This window comes from Maylandia zebra, linkage group LG7 (assembly GCF_041146795.1).
Source record: "Maylandia zebra isolate NMK-2024a linkage group LG7, Mzebra_GT3a, whole genome shotgun sequence".
Taxonomy (NCBI): Eukaryota; Metazoa; Chordata; class Actinopteri; order Cichliformes; family Cichlidae; genus Maylandia; species Maylandia zebra.
The window spans coordinates 51428430-51449089 of record NC_135173.1 but is presented as its reverse complement, the minus strand read 5'-3'; the positions used below and the strand labels follow the sequence as shown (position 1 = coordinate 51449089).

The 20660-nt window shown below is 41.6% G+C and overlaps 1 protein-coding gene across 1 annotated transcript; it reads right to left on the bottom strand.

Moving 5' to 3' along the window:
* Positions 1-767: 767 nt before the first annotated feature.
* thbs4b (thrombospondin 4b) lies at positions 768-19350 on the bottom strand. Its single transcript, XM_004549738.3, has 22 exons — positions 19028-19350; positions 15066-15263; positions 14439-14689; positions 14219-14321; positions 14004-14086; positions 13835-13886; positions 13314-13465; positions 12338-12475; positions 11060-11137; positions 10813-10965; positions 10632-10736; positions 10435-10542; positions 7616-7775; positions 6609-6727; positions 6091-6143; positions 5805-5998; positions 3559-3737; positions 2894-2942; positions 2596-2792; positions 2313-2485; positions 1993-2132; positions 768-1666 (listed from the first exon to the last, which is right to left on the bottom strand). The coding sequence occupies exons 1-22, from the start codon at positions 19104-19106 to the stop codon at positions 1608-1610; spliced, it is 2823 nt and encodes a 940-aa protein (XP_004549795.2). The 5' UTR covers positions 19107-19350; the 3' UTR covers positions 768-1607.
* Positions 19351-20660: the final 1310 nt, after the last annotated feature.

The window sequence follows — 20660 nt, the reverse complement described above, 5'->3', positions numbered from 1 at the left end:
GAATGCACGCATGCATGATTTTTAAAAAATATATAATGTTAAAAATTCTGTATGATTCTTGAACCTGGTCAAACAATCCAGACTAGTACAACTTATAAAATAACAAAACCAAATAACAGCAAAATGTCCTTTATGTGTATACAACATATCTTTATCTCAAAGTAATTAGTGGGCTACATAGAAAATACTTCTACACATTATAATGAAAATTTATTTTGGCCAGGTTCATGACTAAATATATATATATATATATATATATATATATATATATATATATATATATATATATATATATATATATATATATATAAGTGAAATAATCAAAATCTCAAGGTTCAAATAATAGAAAGAGAAAACCATGTAAAACCAAACTGGCCTTCTAGAGTGAGCGAGACCAGAAACATGATCAGCCCATTTTCTGGTAGCTATTATAAAAAACAAAACATAAAGAAAAAATTGACCCCACAAACACAACGACCCACCACCTAGCTGTCCAATATTAATAGTACTGGAAATTACCAAAATTATTTTTATATTTCTTTACCGGTTAATCCAAATGATGAAATTATATTTTAAATGCTAAAATACAATTATTGTTATTATCTATGAATTTTCAAATTGATTGAAATACAAGAAAAGGTGAAAAAAACCCAGCAAAGCCTGTTTTTTTCTTTTTCTTTTGACAGTTATTTACTTCCATTTCTGACAAGAAAATGTACCAGCTAAATTTGGGTATAAAAAGGTGAATTTAATTCCTTACATGCCAATAAATGTAAAGACGTGTTTTTTTATTTGGTTTTTATGACAGGTGGTCTAAGAAATCTGCTAAGCACTGTATATCCCAAAAAGCGTTCAAATATGACTTCTGCGTAGTAGTAAAAATTATTATATGATAACATCTCACTTTATTTCCTGGGAAAATGTAGAATTTATTATGAAAAAAATCATAATAAAAGAACAACTCCAAGTATAGGGGAAACAAAACTAATAAAACTGTATGCAGCGCTATGGTGTCTTATGCTACATTTTTTGGTAAGGATTCAGCTTACAAGATGATTTAACCACGAGTAAGGCACTAAGAGGAAGAGAAGAAGAGTATAGAGTAGAAGACAAAATAAAAGACACTTGAATTTTCTGAATATGGACGCAAAAAATGAAGTTTGGGTAAAATAACTAAAATAACTGTGCAGGAGATCAAATGCATCAAATGCACATTGACATCTACACCAGAGACTCTTCAGCATGTCAGTTTGTAACTTTTTGCATGAGGAAACTTTGAAAAGGATTATGTTTTACAGAGAGATACCAAAGGGTAAAAATCAAATATGCAGGATTTCTAAGGGGGCATATTGCAATGTATTTGATAAAATCCATTAAACCTAAAAGCTCAGCTCGAGACATTTAAGAGAAATGAGACAGCATGAGAAAATACACACACAGTACAAAGATTGTGGCCATGTATGCACAAAAGCCATAAACATCAAAACACAGACACAGGCATCCACACACGCACACACAAACGTGCGCACACTCGCACGTACACACTCGCACGTACACACTGATGCATTCCTCGTAGCTCTGCAGTGGTATTTTTTTCCGCGTTGGCTTTAGAGCGAGTCGACGCCATGCTGAGTGCTGAACTCCTGGAAATCCTCCGGGATGGTGTCTGCGGAAGTGACAAGTTAGGCGTTATGAGACAAGCTTAAAATCTCATATGCAGTGAGGTCAAACTAATTCTCTTCACAGCTGCAGTCTTTATGTAACAAGATGGAATATGAAGCTGTTGCAGACAACTAGTCTCAGAGGTCATGCAGCAAGATGCTGCACATTCCGTGAGGCTGAGAAAGCCCTTTAGTAAAATGTTGATCAGCATATTAGCATAGTTTTCTGCTAATTACCTGCACTAAACACCAAATTAGGATGGAGCTACTGACAGTTTTCTAGCATTGTTATCCCATTTGTAAATTATGTTGCAATGTTTGATTTCCTTACCATTGCAGCGGTATTTCAGATTGGACCAGATAATGTTTTCCTGCGAGAAACAGAACACGCCAAGTCGTCCTCCTCTCATGGTTGTGTCGATGGTCACGCCGGAGTCTGCAACCAGCTCAGTTCCTTCGTAAAAGCGGGCTCTGCACAAAGCACAACAAGGGATTTTTACCTTAGTTATTAAATTACAACTATTAAGACTAAGAAACAGCCAGCCTGGCTTTCCAATGGCTGAACATACAGTTTGCACCTACACACAATGCTGACCGTCTCATCTTGCTCTTGGCAAGAAAATTTAGGAAGCCGTAAGAATTTTATAATACCTGATGTATCCAACCTGTGGGCGGTGCTGCAGGTACCAGCGATAGGACACCTTATCCTTCCAGCCCACATTTCTCGGGTCCTTCCACAGCAGGCGCACTTGGTCGGTGGTGTCTCCCGTGTGCCACAGTGAGTTTCTCAAATGCTCGCCGGGGCCTGATCTAGACTTCACAGCCTAACGCAGAAGCAGAGACAAGTAAGGCGATTGTAGAAGCAGAAGGAAAACAAGAATGTGTAAAACAGGTCGAGTGAGTAAAACTAAAGTGAGATGACTCGCCCTCTCACCTTCAGCTGTATGCCGGGCTCGGCCACGGCTCTGAAGGGGGTTGCCTGCCAGTAGGTCTGTTCAGTCTGCTTCCACATCACCACGTAGAAGGAGGATGAGTCCTGGTAACCAAAGATGAAGCCAGCGTAGTCATCATCAGTGACTGTATTCACGTGAAAAGTCCCCTCAAAGTCCACGCCGCTGAAAGCCGTGTAACCTGACATCAGAAAGAGTAATTAGCGCATTAGATACGACGAGTAGTTTCTTGCACACAACACTAAAAGTGATATTCAGGTAAAAAAGCTAAATACACCTTACCGACAGCAAGTCCAGGATCACTATTCATGGTCTGAACGATTTCCATTCCCTGATAAGGAAGAGATGTTTTTAATGATGAATGATGCACCGTGAAACTTTTAATTTCAAAAGCTTGTATTTGCATTTCAGGTTTATTAAAATGTGCTTGCACACGTACTTTTTTTAGGCCATGAATTAAAGCTGCCGTGACTCTTTTTTTTCTTTTCTTTTTTTTTAACACACTGTAAACAACACGACCTTTCAAGTTGATCTGGCAAGTGCCCTATATACACATTTAGCAGCTCTGATTTTTTTTTCAGTTTCTGGCCACAAACTGAATACAGATCAGCACCCTGCTTTCAGCGTAATTTTTCTGTTCTTCCAGCTCCCGAGGGCAACATCTGCTGAACATTAGCTGCTAAATGCACCAACACGTTCATCAGCTACCGACTAAGTGTGTCTCAACATGTAGTGTAGCGTGGGTTTTTAGTTTTTTGGCAATAAAAGGCTGCCTGCTGGGCCAGAAATCTATTCAAGGAGAGTGGTAAGAGTGAACCAAAACAGCAAAGCTGGACAACAAAACACTTGGGGAAATCACAAAAGTCAAGTAAAGTCAAGCATGTGTATATAAAAATATCTGCCTATGATGGATAAATTTGAATGATCAGTGATAATAATGTTCATACCTGGTTCAAAACAACCCAGTTGGGGTCAATCTGGGCATCGCCCTCGGGGTCCAGCACAACAGTCTGATAGGCCCTGAAGTCAGTCAAGGTAATCTCGGCATTTTCAGGACAATTATCAATCCTGTCTATCACTTTGTCCTGGTCAAAGTCAGACTCACAAATATCTCCAACACCGTCACCTGAAAAGTTAAAAAGTACAGTTAAAAATTTGGTGCATGAGTAGTTTCAAATCTTTAATTTACTTTGGAAACACAATAGTGTATGATCAAAATATCTCAGAAGCTGTGCAACCTCATTGGATAAATGATCTCAAGTACTGTACTTTGTCACTACACAATAGCCAGCCTTGATAGCCGGGGATAGACCGCCAGGGCCTCTGCTCGATGCGTTTCACCCGACCCCTTTAGTGACTCCTGTGGGTGGTGGAGGGCAGGCCTATGCTTAATCCATGTGAGCTAAGGGCCAGCCACCAGCCACTCTCCTTCAAGCTCCCTCCACAGGCCAGGGTCCAGGGTGGGGCTACGGTAACCCTGCCCCGGGTAGGGTGACCTGGTCCATTAACTTCTCTCCTTTCCTGAATCTGAATGGATAATGACTGACAAGAATGAGCTTTCTCTGAGGGGCACCTGAGATGGGGCTAGTAATTCATTCATTCATTCATTCATTCATTCATTCAAGCAAGGGCTCAGAGTGGAGCCACTACTAAACACTTTAGTATCTGACAAGGATGTCTCTTGGGCACCACCAGGGAGAAGGCCCCATGAAAGATCACGGGGACACGCTGGAGCGATTATATTTTTTGGCTGGCCTGGGGACACCTCAGTTTGCCCCTGGATAAGCTGTAGGAGGTGGCTGGGGAGAGGGAGGACTGGGTTGCTCCGAATAGGCTGTTGCCCCTGCAACCCGGTCCCAGATAAGCACATGAAAATGGATGAATTGATGCACTAAATGTTGTCACACAGTTTTTAAAAAATTGCTGAAAAATTAAGACCTTTTAGTGAAGCTCACTGCAGTCCACACCCTCCAGTACGACAGACATATACTGATATGGCTTCTCGCTGAGTCTTTAATAAGTCAAAATCAGCTCTGAATGTGTCTGATTCTTCCTAAATGCTGTACCGAGACACAAACATAAGCCGTCCACGTTTGCAACTGGGATTTTGTGATAACCATACATTATTCTGTAATGTTGAACCACACATAATGTTACGAATGGACTGCTACCTTTCAGTAACAGTAGTTTGTACAGGCTCACAGAGTGCACGATTGAGTAGAAATCTAGAAAAAAGATTACAATGTCAAAGGGAACCACTTTGCTTTTATGTAGTTGGTGGGAATTATGAGAGTGCCACACATCAAAGGCCCCTGAATGACAGCGAGGGGGAAACAAAATCTGTGAGGGCAGAAAGAATGAATCACTTTGTTGTGTGGAGCAAACAGCAACTAACCACCAGACGACACACAAACGAAAGAAACCTTAATCACGACACAGGCTACGTGCTTTCTGGTCTCTGCTCAACAGGGGACAGCAATAGCCCTGGATGGCAGTTACAAAAAACAAAACCCTCTGTGCGATAAACTTCAAAAGAAAACCGAATCTAAATCAAAGGGAGCAATACCATTTCTTAATTCATAGGTCTAGATGCTACATATTAGCTGGCAAAAATACATTTGTCTAACAGTACAGCTTTGGACACATGACATTTAAAAGGGCACTGATTATTAAATAAAAGCAAATATCTGACTTTTGAGTTTTGTTAGGCTATTAAAACTGTGCTACTACCACAACTGGCTACACAAGAAAAAGTTGTGTGTTGTAATAATGTAAGTAATGGTCTGTTAACTCTGCCTCGCTGAACTCTGACTGCTGGGAAAAAATGGCCTTGCCCCTCTTTATTTGAATTGACACTCCACTCCCATTAGTTTCAGAATCCATTTTCACACAAGTAATGTCACAGCGAGTCATAAAATTGGCGAATGAGTTTAGGCTCGCAAAAATTGCGCTTTTTTTTTCTCCTCACAAAAATTGCCACTTAATCTGCCCAAGGTTGCTACTGTTTGATCCGCGTGGGTGTGAAATAAATAATGTCAGTAACAGTGCAGGGGGAAGAGAGACGTTCTCCCGAAATTATGACCATTAATCTTTCAGCATCAATCTGCTTTTTAGCCAAACGTCTCAACAAAAACAACTGAACATCCCTACAAACTCATTTTTTTTAATTATCAGGGGACAATCTGAAACTCACTGTTATCATCAATCTGATCAGGATTTGGTACCAGCCGGCAGTTGTCTGGACCCGGTGGTAAAACATCCGGTATCCCGTCGTTGTCATCATCGTCATCGCATTCGTCACCCAGCCCGTCTTTGTCAGTGTCCAGCTGAGAGCTATTGATCACGAGTGGGCAGTTATCCTTGGTATCCTGGTGACCATCGCCATCACTACACAGGAAGCGACGCAGTGACATGAGTTAAATTGAAATAAATGAATAAAAGCTATACTGGTACTGTAGATATCAAGATAGTGTTATCACCTGTCTTGGTTTGTATCACAGGAATCCCCAACCAAGTCATTATCAACATCAGACTGAAGAGAGAGCAGACAGCAATGAGACAAGTGTGAAAATACAACTTTAATCCTGCAGTTAAGATCTTATTTTTGTAAAGGTAAATGCACAGTGCAAACAGCTTCGTTCAGCAGTAATATGGACCTTTTGAATGACATATTAGAACTGCAAACTATAGAACAAACTGCATTTATCTGACTATTCTCTGATCATTAGATAATTTTTCCTTTTATTTCAAAGAAACTGTTAGTGTTTTTTTACGGAGCACAGAATGTTTGAAGCACTTCAACAGTGTGTTGATAGTATATTTTTGTATTTCATAAGATGTTGAATTTGAAATCTCATATCTCACTCATAACTATAGTGGTTAGATAAATCTAGTGAATCAAACACTAAATACTACGAGCAAAATCAAATAAACTATCCTTATGTCAGTGTATTTAGTTAATTTACATGACCGCCATACATCCACCTGTATGACTGACCTGATTTGGGTTGGGGATGTCGGGGCAGCTGTCACAAGCGTCTCCCACCCCGTCTCCATCCCGGTCCAGCTGGTCTCTGTTCTGGACACGCTGGCAATTATCCAGGAAGTTCTTCAGACCTGCACATCGATCAGGTGACACTCATTTAACACTCAAACTGCCACCAAGTGGGTTTATAAAATATATAAATGTGCAAAGAATTTGATGAGCAGTCAGTTAAGTCAACAAAGACTGTAAATCCTGCATGTCAGCTGTAAAGATGTGCATTTGTTTGCTTTCTGCGGCAGTGGACTGAATACCTTGCTTTAAAAGACAGATATGAGTTTGGGCCACTATTTTCCAGGAAATAATCAGCAGTATTCTTTGTAATATAATCACAGCAGCATACCTGTGGAAAGCAAGCTGTATTACTGACAGAGTCATCTTTATCATGAAACACGAGCAATAGGTTTATGCTGCTGTCTCACTAAAGAAATGATTTTATAAGCTGATCTTTCTAATATCACCACTAGGGTGCACTGTTGCATTTTCTATGTTGTTCCGGAGAACCTGCATTCAGATGGTATTTTACTTCATCACAGGGAGGCAGTAGCAGCACTACTAATGCATAAAGGTCAAGCAGCAGCAGTGGAAGGAAGAACTATCTTCTTGTCCTGTGGGGGCTTCATGAGGTATAATCACGCTGTTGAGTGATCAAAGGTTGTACTCGCTTTGGGGTCAGCTTGCTATCGGCTTTCATCATTTATTTTTTTCTTTACGGTGTTGTTTATTCAGCCTGAGCTGGCATACAAAATCTATCCTAATATAAAGTGATGCATTTAAACAACAAAGGGATCTGTAACTAACTATAAAAGTTGCATGCATCCTTGTGAGTAATTCACTACGAGACCACAGCAGTGGAATCATAAAAGGGAGTGCAGGGTAAGAAGTCATAACAGCAAAAGCCTCCAGTGATGTTGATTATATAACAAGAGCGTCAGCATCAGTGATGTCATTTCTCTCCTCACCATCTCCATCCATGTCATCATCACAGGCGTCCCCTTTGCCATCACCGTCAGTGTCCCTCTGGTCGGGGTTCTCCACCAGGCGGCAGTTATCACAGGCGTCGCCGTGGCTGTCCTTGTCGCTGTTCCTCTGGTCCACATTGGCTTTTAACCTGCAGTTGTCCTGATGAAGAAGGAGCGTGTGCACATATTCATGTATGAGTCATGTGAGTGGGTAATATGGTGGGTAAAGCGTAAGCCTCTGTATGCTTCAGGGCTGAAACCTTTTCGATTTTTATGAGATTGATATCACTGTGCATCTTATTATAAAAGATGAAATCTTTTGTTTGTTTCTTTGGCTGCCTGTACTGTCAACATGATTAGGAGTAGCCAAACTTAGCACATAGGTACATCTTAGCCCCCGATTCGTATTGTTAGGGATATCAGTTAAAATCATCATGTTGCTTTGCAACAACCTGGAAGTGAACTAAAAACAAAACAGTTTTTGGTCATATAAATGACATCTACTGCCCACACTTTTAACTTTTCTCAGTGTCATTAAGCATGTAATTTTGCCAACAGCAGAAAAAAGCCAAAAACAATAACCTAGCATGGACATGTACTACAGGGAGTGCAGAATTATTAGGCAAATGAGTATTTTGTCCACATCATCCTCTTCATGCATGTTGTCTTACTCCAAGCTGTATAGGCTCGAAAGCCTACTACCAATTAAGCATATTAGGTGATGTGCATCTCTGTAATGAGAAGGGGTGTGGTCTAATGACATCAACACCCTATATCAGGTGTGCATAATTATTAGGCAACGTCCTTTCCTTTGGCAAAATGGGTCAAAAGAAGGACTTGACAGGCTCAGAAAAGTCAAAAATAGTGAGATATCTTGCAGAGGGATGCAGCAGTCTCAAAATTGCAAAGCTTCTGAAGCGTGATCATCGAACAATCAAGCGTTTCATTCAAAATAATCAACAGGGTCGCAAGAAGCGTGTGGAAAAACCAAGGCGCAAAATAACTGCCCATGAACTGAGAAAAGTCAAGCGTGCAGCTGCCAAGATGCCACTTGCCACCAGTTTGGCCATATTTCAGAGCTGCAACATCACTGGAGTGCCCAAAAGCACAAGGTGTGCAATACTCAGAGACATGGCCAAGGTAAGAAAGGCTGAAAGACGACCACCACTGAACAAGACGCACAAGCTGAAACGTCAAGACTGGGCCAAGAAATATCTCAAGACTGGTTTTTCTAAGGTTTTATGGACTGATGAAATGAGAGTGAGTCTTGATGTGCCAGATGGATGGGCCCGTGGCTGGATTGGTAAAGGGCAGAGAGCTCCAGTCCGACTCAGACGCCAGCAAGGTGGAGGTGGAGTACTGGTTTGGGCTGGTATCATCAAAGATGAGCTTGTGGGGCCTTTTCGGGTTGAGGATGGAGTCAAGCTCAACTCCCAGTCCTACTGCCAGTTTCTGGAAGACACCTTCTTCAAGCAGTGGTACAGGAAGAAGTCTGCATCCTTCAAGAAAAACATGATTTTCATGCAGGACAATGCTCCATCACACGCGTCCAAGTACTCCACAGCGTGGCTGGCAAGAAAGGGTATAAAAGAAGAAAAACTAATGACATGGCCTCCTTGTTCACCTGATCTGAACCCCATTGAGAACCTGTGGTCCATCATCAAATGTGAGATTTACAAGGAGGGAAAACAGTACACCTCTCTGAACAGTGTCTGGGAGGCTGTGGTTGCTGCTGCACGCAATGTTGATGGTGAACAGATCAAAACACTGACAGAATCCATGGATGGCAGGCTTTTGAGTGTCCTTGCAAAGAAAGGTGGCTATATTGGTCGCTGATTTGTTTTTGTTTTGTTTTTGAATGTCAGAAATGTATATTTGTGAATGTGGAGATGTTATATTGGTTTCACTGGTAAAAATAAATAATTGAAATGGGTATATATTTGTTTTTTGTTAAGTTGCCTAATAATTATGCACAGTAATAGTCACCTGCACACACAGATATCCCCCTAAAATAGCGAAAACTAAAAACAAACTAAAAACTACTTCCAAAAACATTCAGCTTTGATATTAATGAGTTTTTTGGGTTCATTGAGAACATGGTTGTTGTTCAATAATAAAATTATTCCTCAAAAATACAACTTGCCTAATAATTCTGCACTCCCTGTAGTTTGGGGTGAGGGGGAATTCAGTGCCACTTGGCTCATATTTCTGCACATAGCAAACAGCAACTTTTGTCCCTTAAGTATAAAAATTTGCAGTTCCTCTTTAAGAGTTAAAGGTATACTTTATAAAGGATTTTGGCTTTGATGGTAATTAAACACACTCTAAATATCGGATGTTCAGTTTCTCCAGGCAGTTTAATTTGCTTTAAGTCTTTTTCGTAAGCCAGCATTAGCATCCCAATGCATCTTGCTAATCTAAATAGCAAGCGATTCCCCTGATGTCAGCAAATGGTTGTATCCATACCAAACTTGTGGCTTTGTAAAGGTAGCCAGTGGGTGACCTCAAAGTTGCTACATCCACATTTCTGTGCATAAATGGGGTGTCTGTGGATATGATATGTTAATAGGTGAATTTGGAAAACAGCGGCAAGTGGATTTTGTAATCTTTGGACAGAGCTAGGCTAGCCCCTTTGCCCACTTTACAGTCGTAAAATAACCGTCTGCCAGGAGCAGCAGTCATTTTAGTGCACATACACATAGGAGGTATTAGTACTTTTACAAGCTTAATCAATCTAGGAAAATTAGCAAGACAAACAAAAATGAGAATCTTTAGGTATAATATGTTTTAGAGGCATTTGTTGCGAGATAGCCACCGACCTGTTCGTTTGGAATACCATCGCCATCTGCATCTTCATCACAGGCATCTCCATAACCATCTCTGTCGGCATCCTCTTGACCAGAGTTAGGAACAAAGACACAGTTATCCTGCAAAGACATGTGACAGTATGATGATTAAATAAAGATATACCTGCCACAGCAAAGCTGCTAATCTTGACAACTTGCACCATGGTTACCTTTCTGCAGTTTGGATCTTTGCATTTGAGTTTCTCATCTGGATATCCATCAATGTCCGTATCCTTTCCACACAGGTATCCATTTCCAGCCCAGCCAATTCCACACTGACAAGACAAATGAAGCTTCTTACAAACTCATTCATATACTGCACATAAGCATTTGAGTGATGAAGAATATTACCTGACAAGAGATGGATCCGTCTCTTTCTACAATACACTGAGCGTTGACATCACAGGGGTTGGTCAGGCTGTTGCCACAGCTGATCTCCGGCTTACAGCCCTTCACCTGATCTCCTGTGAATCCTGACTTACAGCTACCACAGTGATAGGAGCCCTGTGCGGGAATTATCACAACTGCACATGAGCATCTTTGAGTAGCAATAAAGACCTGTAGTAATGGTCATACAATACATCAACGGTGTTCTTACCGCAGAGTTGTGGCAGTTCGAGTTTGCAGTACAGCCTCCATTGTCAGGTCCTTTGCATTCATCGATGTCATCGCAGACCTGGATTGTAAAAAAATGAGCAGACTGTAACAACTTGTTCAGATTTAATTGCTCCAAAAATAAGTGTAAAAAATACGCCCCAAAACAAAACAAAGGATGCCATATAAATCCTCTAAAGCACCGAAACAGCTGAAGCTGTGCTTTATAATACTTACAGTATTAGAGCACAAATTAAAGTGGGAGTAATTTATGCACACCGGGTATTTTAGGTGTTTATTTTGTAGGAATCTAAAATGCATTAAAAGGGTAAATAACACGCTGCAGACTGCAGGTCATATTTACAAATTCGGAGCAATAAATAAGCATGGAAGTAGAACGTAAATCAGCAAATTAAAAAAACGATATCCATCTGTTCCCGCCAATCAGGATCTGGTGCATCAAGATAAACATTTAGTGTGGCTAATCCTGTGTGACATGATGGAGATAATGAAAGCAGTCCAACGAGGTGGAAAAGTTATGTTTTCTTCATGTTTTAAATTTGGTGTCTTCATTGCTCTCGACCAAGTTTGTCAAACATAAGGCACAGGGGCCAGAATTGGCCCGGAGAAGACAAACCGACCCACTGTATGGTGTTGGAAAAAAGTGAAGTTGGGTAAAACTCTGGAGTTTTAACTCATTTGTAAAAGTAATGCAATTTTTCCTACTGATAAAGACCGTGCCCGTGGCCATTTACACAACACTAAAGTAATTAAGTAATTAATAAACAATTACTTGTGCCAATAGATTTCTTTCATTCACTACAGCTGCATTTCAGGTAGAAAAACTGAGATTTACCACTGAAATTGCCCTTTTCCTTATATTAAGATATCTCAAGGATTCAATGGCCCGGCCCTCTTGAGGTCAAAGTGGGTTCTATGCAGCACATGATATCTAATGAGCTTGACAGACGTGATCTACTGGCTGACTGGACTCCAGTGAAAACCCCCATAGGTTTGTGCAAACTTTTTTAAACACCTAAAGTAAAAGTCACTTGTGTTGGCACATTTATTGATTGAACTTTTTTGCTCTTTTAAAGTGAGAACCCTCCTTTATTGTTTAAATGCTTAAATAAATAATTTTATGGTAAGATCAACAACATATTGCAATCTGCTGCTGGATTCAGACTACATTTAAGTCCATTTTTGTGTATGTGTGTGTGTCTTTTTTGATATACACTGATAATAATATTCTGTTTCCTTCATGATGCATCCACTGTCTTACCTGTTTATTGGTCTGAGCGTACACTATGCCCACACCCTCCACTGGCAGGCCGGTGTAGCCCAGCGGACAGGCGTCACAGCGGAAGCCTGGGGCAGTGTTGACGCAGCGCACTCCAGGAAAGCAGGGGTTAAACTGACACTGCAGAAAGGACATGAACTCTGTTGAGCTGCAAAATGTATGTGGTTCTCAAAGGGCTTCTCCCCAAAAGCTTTTAGGTCTGATGACATTGCTCATGCAAGAAAGAGAATGCTGAAGGGCCCAGTCCTCAGAAAAGAGGTCAGTGCAAACAGAAAAGACAGACAGGCAAACACACAATCTTGTATTGCCATCCTTATAAGGTTCTCCATCTTGTTTTAGAAAGTTCTACCTTTACCTGCTTTTTTTGGTCATAGTCTAAATTATAGAACATTAGCCTGTGTGAAATATCTTTGCTTCTCATGTTCCAGTTTAATGGACCCACTGCCATTCAGTCTGTATATGCTGAAAATGGTGAAAAATACAGTGAGATGCATTTCTTTCACCTATAAACAGATCGTCAAAAAAGTCATTTATGGATCAATTCTGGAGCCACCATTATTCAGTGACATCAAGGTGTATTTGAGTGTACTCCTTAATCGCAGCCTGTTAATTCACACTGTTTCTCATCGGGATCCAAAACCACTAATATGAACTTGCTGCTATGCCAAATAGATACACTCAAAACATTTATCTGTCTTTACCCTAGCTATAATCTCATAAACCAGCAGCCCAAGTAGTAGCCATAAAATACTCGAAAGGATGTCGACAGTTTGCCCTTACACCACAGGTCGTAAATTTATATTGATTGTCATGAGGACAGAAGCATGGCAAGACGCACACACACACGCACACACACACACACACACACACACACACACACACACACACACACACACACACACACACACACACACACACACACACACACACACACACACAGAGCGATATTGAGCTTTACCTCGTCGACATCATCACAGTTAAAACCATCTCCAGTGTACCCATCAGGACATGGTCCACATTCAACACCTTCTGCTGTTTCTATACACATGTCGTCACGGAAACAGACACCCGGTGCACACCTTGGCTTCACCACCTCTGTGCCACCTAGACCTTTAAATAGGAGGAAATAAAGATTTTTTTTTTAACCATCTGTTATTCATTCAGTAATATCAAAATATCATGTAGGCACGGATACTGATAAGGATGTACTGATACCATTATCACGTGCGATCTGCTAATAGGATAACTAATTTATTGAGAGAGTTTTGAGTCTGAGGGGTCAGTGCAGAAACAAAGCAAAAAGAAAGTCTTCCATTAAATTAAAATGTGCACATTTGTGCCATTTTAATTTGCATTGTGACACAACATGAGATAATGAAAAAAAAGAAAGTGATCAGCTGTGATAAATTAAACAATTGGAAACTGGTCCTCAATTTTCCTCTCTACAATGACTGACAGCTACTATAGACATTATCTTACCACAGGCCTGACACTCTGAGATGGTATTCCTGAGAAAGGATGTTTCTTTAACCTGGAACGGGTCAAAAATGAACAAAAGTTTATATTCAGTCAGGCGAGCTGTCAGGGAGGTCAGGATTGACGGAGCAGAGATTAAGTGGCCTCAGAGGGACTGCTAAGAGGTGGTTACCTGCTGAATTAGGACGTCTTTCAGCTCATTTATCACCTTCGTTAACTCCAGCATTTGATTGGACAGCTGCTTTGTGTTGACCCCTGAGGGAGAAGGACTGTTATTTTATTCAGCTGAAACAGAGCTAAGGGCTTCTCAGAGTCTGCCCCCCTTTGACTCAACATTTCATATCGCTGAGAGTGTTTTCACTGACATTTCCACAGAAAGAACCTTACCCAGAGTCTGAACTGAGTCTCTTTGCTGGAAGTGGCAGTCTTGTAGCGACGCAACGTTTTCAAATGAGTCCCCAACCACCAGCTTTAGTTCATCTAAGCTTTCCTGTTTAAAATCAATCGAGTGAAAGTGCACAGCTAAGCCATCTGGAAACCTACAGAGTCATTATCGTGACAGAAGGGCATTCACTATTGTGTGGAAATATTGTAAGCGATGGCTCACCTGCTCTCTGGCTTGCATAGTCTTTAGTTCCACTGTGCCATAGCCTGCTGGCAAACCCTGGAAGGCAGCAGGGAGATCCCTGACTGTCTCCACCAGCCTGCAGTCCAGATGCAGCTCCACCCCACCTGGCCCCTGCTGCTGCAGCCCCCTGAGGTGGAACAGCAGTCGGTGTTGCTGGCCATCTGCCAGCACCAGGTTGTTGAATGTGACAGAGGCCATCCTCTTGTCACTCCTCAAGTACCGTAACACGGCTTTAAGAGGACACGGCATGGAAGAGGAAGAAGGAAGAAGAGGTAATGAATAGAGCAAAATTGACTGTGTTGCTGTAAAGGGTTTATGTGATGTTAAGCATTGATATTGTTTGCTATTTGTTTCTCTATCTGTGCTTGGATTGCGTCTTAGCACATAGCAACAGCAACGTCATTATTTGTGTAGCTATTTGGCCACAACCAAAATAGTTTGGGGCACAAACTCAGTACAGTTCATTATGTGGGGGCAAACACTGTCTGCTGGATTTCAGGTCTGTCTGCAGAGTCTTTAAACATTATCACGTTTAATCCATTTTTAATATGAAGACATTGATTGGCGTAGCTTTAAACAACCAGCGCCTCTTTGATGTCCTCCTACCTCGGTTGAGCTTCCCCATCACTGTGAACTCAAAGTACTTGCTGTTGTCCCTGGGGTTGTGCAGGCCAAACACAGTGGTTCCGGTCTTGGGCTGCAACTTGAAGGAGGTTAGGATGAAAGCCTCGTTCACCCCTTGCCCGGTCAGGCCCCCCTGCAGCAGGTCTGGCAGGCAGTCGGGTGAGGTGAGCAGATCGTAGACTGTTGAGACAGATAGCAAGGCAGGGAAACGGGAAAGCACATGAGTAATGGATGATGTGAATATTTACAACCCGCAGCGGCGCTCTGATCCGAGAGTAAACACATTCCGAGTCGACAAGAAGAAGATGATGATGTTGACTCAGCATTAGATGCTCTAGCAAGACGCTGTGTCAATCAGTCAGCGCAAACTTGGCAGGCTGGGTCGGCTCAGGCAAATCAAAAGGAGGCGGATTTGTAAGTAAACAGCATACAGTGACGTTAGATGTGTGCTGTTTTTATGATCTTCTCTTAGGTTTGTTTTAAAACTGTTTGAATTGTAAAATGAGATGGAGCTTCCGCTTGCAGACAAAAGCACAGTGAAATTTAGATGTTCTGACTCAACTGACAGGCAATTTAAAAGTAAAAAGCCAGAGAGGAGCAGAACACTGGTGCTCATGGTCAGAGTCTCCTTTTAATAAAGTGGCTTGGGAGCTGGGCAAACCACAAGAGGATGCGCATTGAATCTCTAGTCCCGCATCTGCACCATCGTGAATACACAAGTACCACTGAAACGGTCTGCACGGCCCTCTGTCGTGAGGGAGCAGAAATTGCTCCCAAATGCTTCCGCTGACTGTTGTCAGCCAAGATTGCCCCAGATGAGATCTCTCGCTTTTTCTTTTATCTCTCTCGTCTGCCTGGGGTCCCTTGTGTTTTGTCAGACACAACACAGAGCCTTTAAATATGTGCGCAGATAAGTGAGACTAAGCCACCGAAATGCCTGCTTGCACCGTGCTGTCAACACTACTTCCACTAAAAATGTAAAGCTTTTCGAATCCTTTGTGTTTGGTTTTTATCAAGATAAGAACTTTTTAATATATAAAAAAAAAAGAAAAGAAAAGAGAACAAAGGAAGCTCGATGTGTGCATCGTGTCTTTAGTGGCATCCACACACACGAAGCGCACAGTCCTGCTTTTCATAAGTCTTCTGGACAAAGGGCTTCGCAGGGTCAGGGCTGTCTTACACAGGAGACCCTGAGAAAGTGTCTCACTTCACCCCCCGATTAACCTCAGATTTCAAGCTTCATAAAACTAGTTCAGCTGAAAGCCATAAAGGAAAACAGTGTCTTGACCTTTCCTTAACACCAGCATATAAATCTGTCACGGTGCGATTACTGTAAAGAGTGCAAATGGCTGGCATTCCTTGTTTTAGCATTTCAGCACACGCTTCGCACTCGAGCATTTCTGTGTGGCAAGCTTTAATTTATCGCATCACATTTAAAGGCCAGCCATAACAGCAGTGAAGTAATTACGTTAACAACATCGTAGTGTATAGAACAGAAGAAGCAAAGTCACATTTAGCCAAGAGTCATCTAGCTACCCAGGACCAAAACCATGATATTCAAACAATATTAGGCTTTTATGTGTATTTTTTTAGACATTTTTAAACATCACATGGCATATTGTCACTTTTAAGATGTGTAAGTGTTTACAAATGTAACTACACGTGCACTCCTACTTTACTTCTGACACTAGCTTTCCTTTTGGCTTCCATTAAGTCTTGAATAAACTTGAGTAAAAACTAAACTAAAATAAGTATAAACTAAGTAAAAACGTGCTTTCAGCATTTCTCTTGCTATTTTTGCATTGCTGTATGTGTTTTTAATTGATTTACTTGTTAATACCCTCGATCTTTAACATTACGGTGCGATAATGTTGGAAAGCAGATCACATGGTCTGTGCTGACATGGGGAGTTGTCATAAACCCAGAAACCCACTGCACTGATGTCGCAGCTTCAAACAAGAACAAAGCACACATTGAGCAGTGTCCAAAAGCTTTCCCCCCCCCCCACTGTAAACACAGAGCAGTATTCTGTAATGTGTATTTCTCCAGGAGACCATCATGATTCTGCGCTGACACTGTGTCTATTCTTAAAAAGTGAAACTAAATAAACTGGATGAAATATATTCTGTTGGATGAGTGCAGCCTACGTGAATCAATGAATCAGCTAGCCGTGTGTACATTTACAGAAAGATATATTCACGTAAACACAGAAACTCTATGTGTTATTGTCATTATCACTGATTTAGGTTACGTTTACTTTCAGCTTTGTTCTTAGATCCACGCTGACATTTGAATTGTAAGCGGAAGAAAAATGAATGGAAAAAAGTTGCTGGCTTTGACTTTCTGCCACCTGTTATCATTAATTCCCCCTCTCTTCTACAGCGTGTCTTTCGTCCTGTCCCCCTCCTCTCAACCCCAACTAGTTGTGGTGGACTCCTTATTGGTTTGTCCCGGAGGTTTCCTCCTGTTAAAAGGGAGTTTTTCCTTCCCACTGTCGCCAGTTACTTGCTTGTAGAGGGGCATTTGATTGTTTGGTTTTTTGCTCTATTAATGTAGGGTTTTGTTTTTTTTTACAATATAATGCACCTTTACTATATAAGTAAAAACTGAATTGAACTGAACTTGTCAGCTGAGCTAAACAGTGAGTTAAGACTCACCATAAACTCTGCAAAGATAAGCAGAGCTGGATATTCCCCCCTTTTACCTCATTTTAAAGTTTGATATAGCTCGGCCTGGAGGATGGCCCAGAGGAAAGAGAGTCCGCTTTAAACTTCAGTAATATCATCTCTCAGTGAGCCATCCTTGAGATGTTAATATTAATCAATAACATAGATAACGCTTATGGAATGTCATTTTTGAGCACCTAAAACCAGACTTGGCTGGTTTAAATGGATCTCACTCCTTGTTTTGTGGTCACGCAGACAATGAGCCTGAGAAATGATAGATGACAAACTCCATTAATCTGGACTTGTTTTATACATACCATCAGGCACCTATTTGCCAAAAGACTCCAGGGATTAATGGGCATTTTAAAGGTATGCCATCAATCACCTGGTGGGGTTTGCAAGAAGGGCGATAAACTCTAAACGCCAACATTTCTATGCGTCGCGTAGCCCCGAGTTTGTGTGTGACCTTGAATAAATGCGGGCGCGTGCGTGTGTGACTGCAAGCACGTGTCAGACAGTGTGAGAGAGAAGAGAGTCTTGAACTTCAGTACTGCACCCAGATCATCTCTGATTATTCCCATGTGTGTGACCCAGCTGGGATTTTCTTTAAATTAAAACGAGCCAGGAAGCTGAATCTCCCGAGCCGAAGTAATCAAGCAGATCTGGCTAGATGGATATCAAAATCAGGATGTCTTTACTTCAGCGGAAAGATGGTGGGATTTAATACTCAAACTTTTGTCTACTTTTAATATTTTTTTCTTATCTTTGCCTGCTTCCTGTCAGAAACACACACACCCAGCCCAAATAAAAGCATTTGACTGCCCCATATCTTCTACAACTCACTGGGATATTTAGCATTTTATTCGCACCTCAGCGAGTATCACACACATTGTCTGATCTTTTTGTGTTTGGGCCTGCATATCATATTCTCTTTCACAGTGTCTGCTTCATCCATAATGCATTAAAACTCATACATAAGTGTGTTAAAATACTGAGAGGTGGAGCCATTGAATCTTTTCTGACAGCTAATGAAAATGGACGATTACATTGCAGGCAGGGTGTCAGAAAGAAAAAAGAAAAAAGAAACCTTAAAGACATCGTTCCTTATGTGTGTTTGTGTAAACCTAAAAAAAGGAAAGATGTTTTTCCACTTCTTGATTTTTTTGTCACCCCAAGCAGCAACCATATAATCCAAATAAAAAAAAAATGCAGTGACATTTAAATAACTGACATAAAAGCGACTCAAAACACTTCAAAAAAAGAAAAAAAGACACTCACCCAAAGCCTGTGCTTCCACGTGTAAGCACATTTTTAATAGCAGCTGCAAGGCCAGTGTGAGGGCCGTCCACACGTTCATTTTGTCCTTCCAACTGGTCCCAGATCTGCAGTTCTCTTTGTAGCTACTTAAATGTGTCTGAAACTCCAGCAGTTTCCCCCCGTTGAGGCGTATCTGTGTACTTGTCTTCCTTTCTGAATCAAAAATGAGGCAAAACTGTCATGTTAAGCCTAATAGAGGGTGCTGACTGCTTTTATGTGTGTGTGTGTGTGAGAGAGAGAGGGAGAGTGTGTGAAGAAGGGATTGTAGGAGTCTTATTGAGGGAGGAGCAACAGGGCCAGAACCTGCTTTTAAAACCCTCCTCAGGCGGCCCCATGCAGAGAAGGAGTGACCTGGGAAAACTCTTTGCATTGGCTCCTGCTGGCTGCTACCAATTCCCACAGGCGCCTTCACAAATCTGCTGTACACGGTTTGCTCCCTTTAGAGTCTAGGAACCCACGTTTGGCCACCAAAAACACGTTTCAAACCAGACCGGAGTCAGAATATTTTTAGACTCTTGAGTTCAAGCTTGGGGTGAATTTCTGAAAATGTGTTTCCCACTTCCAGCAAACAGACTTCTAGTATTTATTAACACTCTGCCTGAAAAAACTAAAAGACAGATTTTTTTTAACTTTCCTTACAGGGATCAGATGTAACACCTTTCCTATCTGCCCCTGGTTGCCACTTCCATCCCTGGGCAAGGTCAGGAAACAAGCGCTCTGCTGCTCGTGCCTCAACAAGCCGCGTTAAGCGGCCAGTAGAGCTTCAGACAGGCTGCTGGCTCACATGGCCTCCGGGTCGTCAGCATGTCTGGCACCGCGTGACCGGCCACAGTTGGTAGAGGTGAGGAAGCTCAGGTCAGAGTTATGCTTTGCTTGTTTTTCCCTCTTTCTTTCACTGTTCCATTTTATGTTTTTAAGTAAGTTCCTCCAGCCTAATTCCATGTTACCACAGAACCTGTATTAATTATGTTGTACTCTTTCAAGTCTTAGTGGCTACAAGATGATGTTCCCACTTAAAAGCATAAACACGAGTACCTATAGCAACAAACAACACCAAATGAGTCACAGTTTCCATACGCCAATACAGGTGCTCCTTGTGGTTATCCAGAATACAGCCGCACTGTTTTTTGGGGTTTTTTTCATGCTTGTGAACTGTTACAGACTCCATTCAGTCAGCAGCAGGGCGCTCAGAGTTTTATCTGCCCTCTGATTGGCTTTTAGAATGATGCTTTGCAGGCGTCGGGGTTCTGGATGACAGAAAGCTCCACAGACCTCCATGCGTGGTCGGCAGCCCAAGCCAGGAGCTCAACAGACCACATCAGTTTGCTGGAGGCCCTGGACTGACTCACATCATGGTGCGGTTGATGAGGTCAGACAGTGAGCGCTGCAGCTGGCTCAGAGATAAAACTAAAGCCCAAATGTGTCTGACACCATCGCCTGACTATTTTTATTTGTGACATCGATACAACCAAATCCCGAGACCCTCATACCCACACTCGTAACTCAACTTACATGACGTGTAACAGACATTAAAGATTACAACACTGCTGCAACTCCAAAAACAACAAAACGTACTGTGTTACCAATAAGTACT

Excerpts from the sequence above, each read along its gene's own strand:
- thbs4b (XM_004549738.3), bottom strand. The coding sequence starts at position 19,106 with ATGAACGTGTGGACGGCCCTCACACTGGCCTTGCAGCTGCTATTAAAA. Across the intron at positions 7,776-10,434 it reads ATGGTATTCCAAACGAACAG|GACAACTGCAGGTTAAAAGC; the intron begins GTCGGTGGCTAT and ends CTTCTTCATCAG. Across the intron at positions 5,999-6,090 it reads TGTGATACAAACCAAGACAG|TGATGGCGATGGTCACCAGG; the intron begins GTGATAACACTA and ends CTTCCTGTGTAG.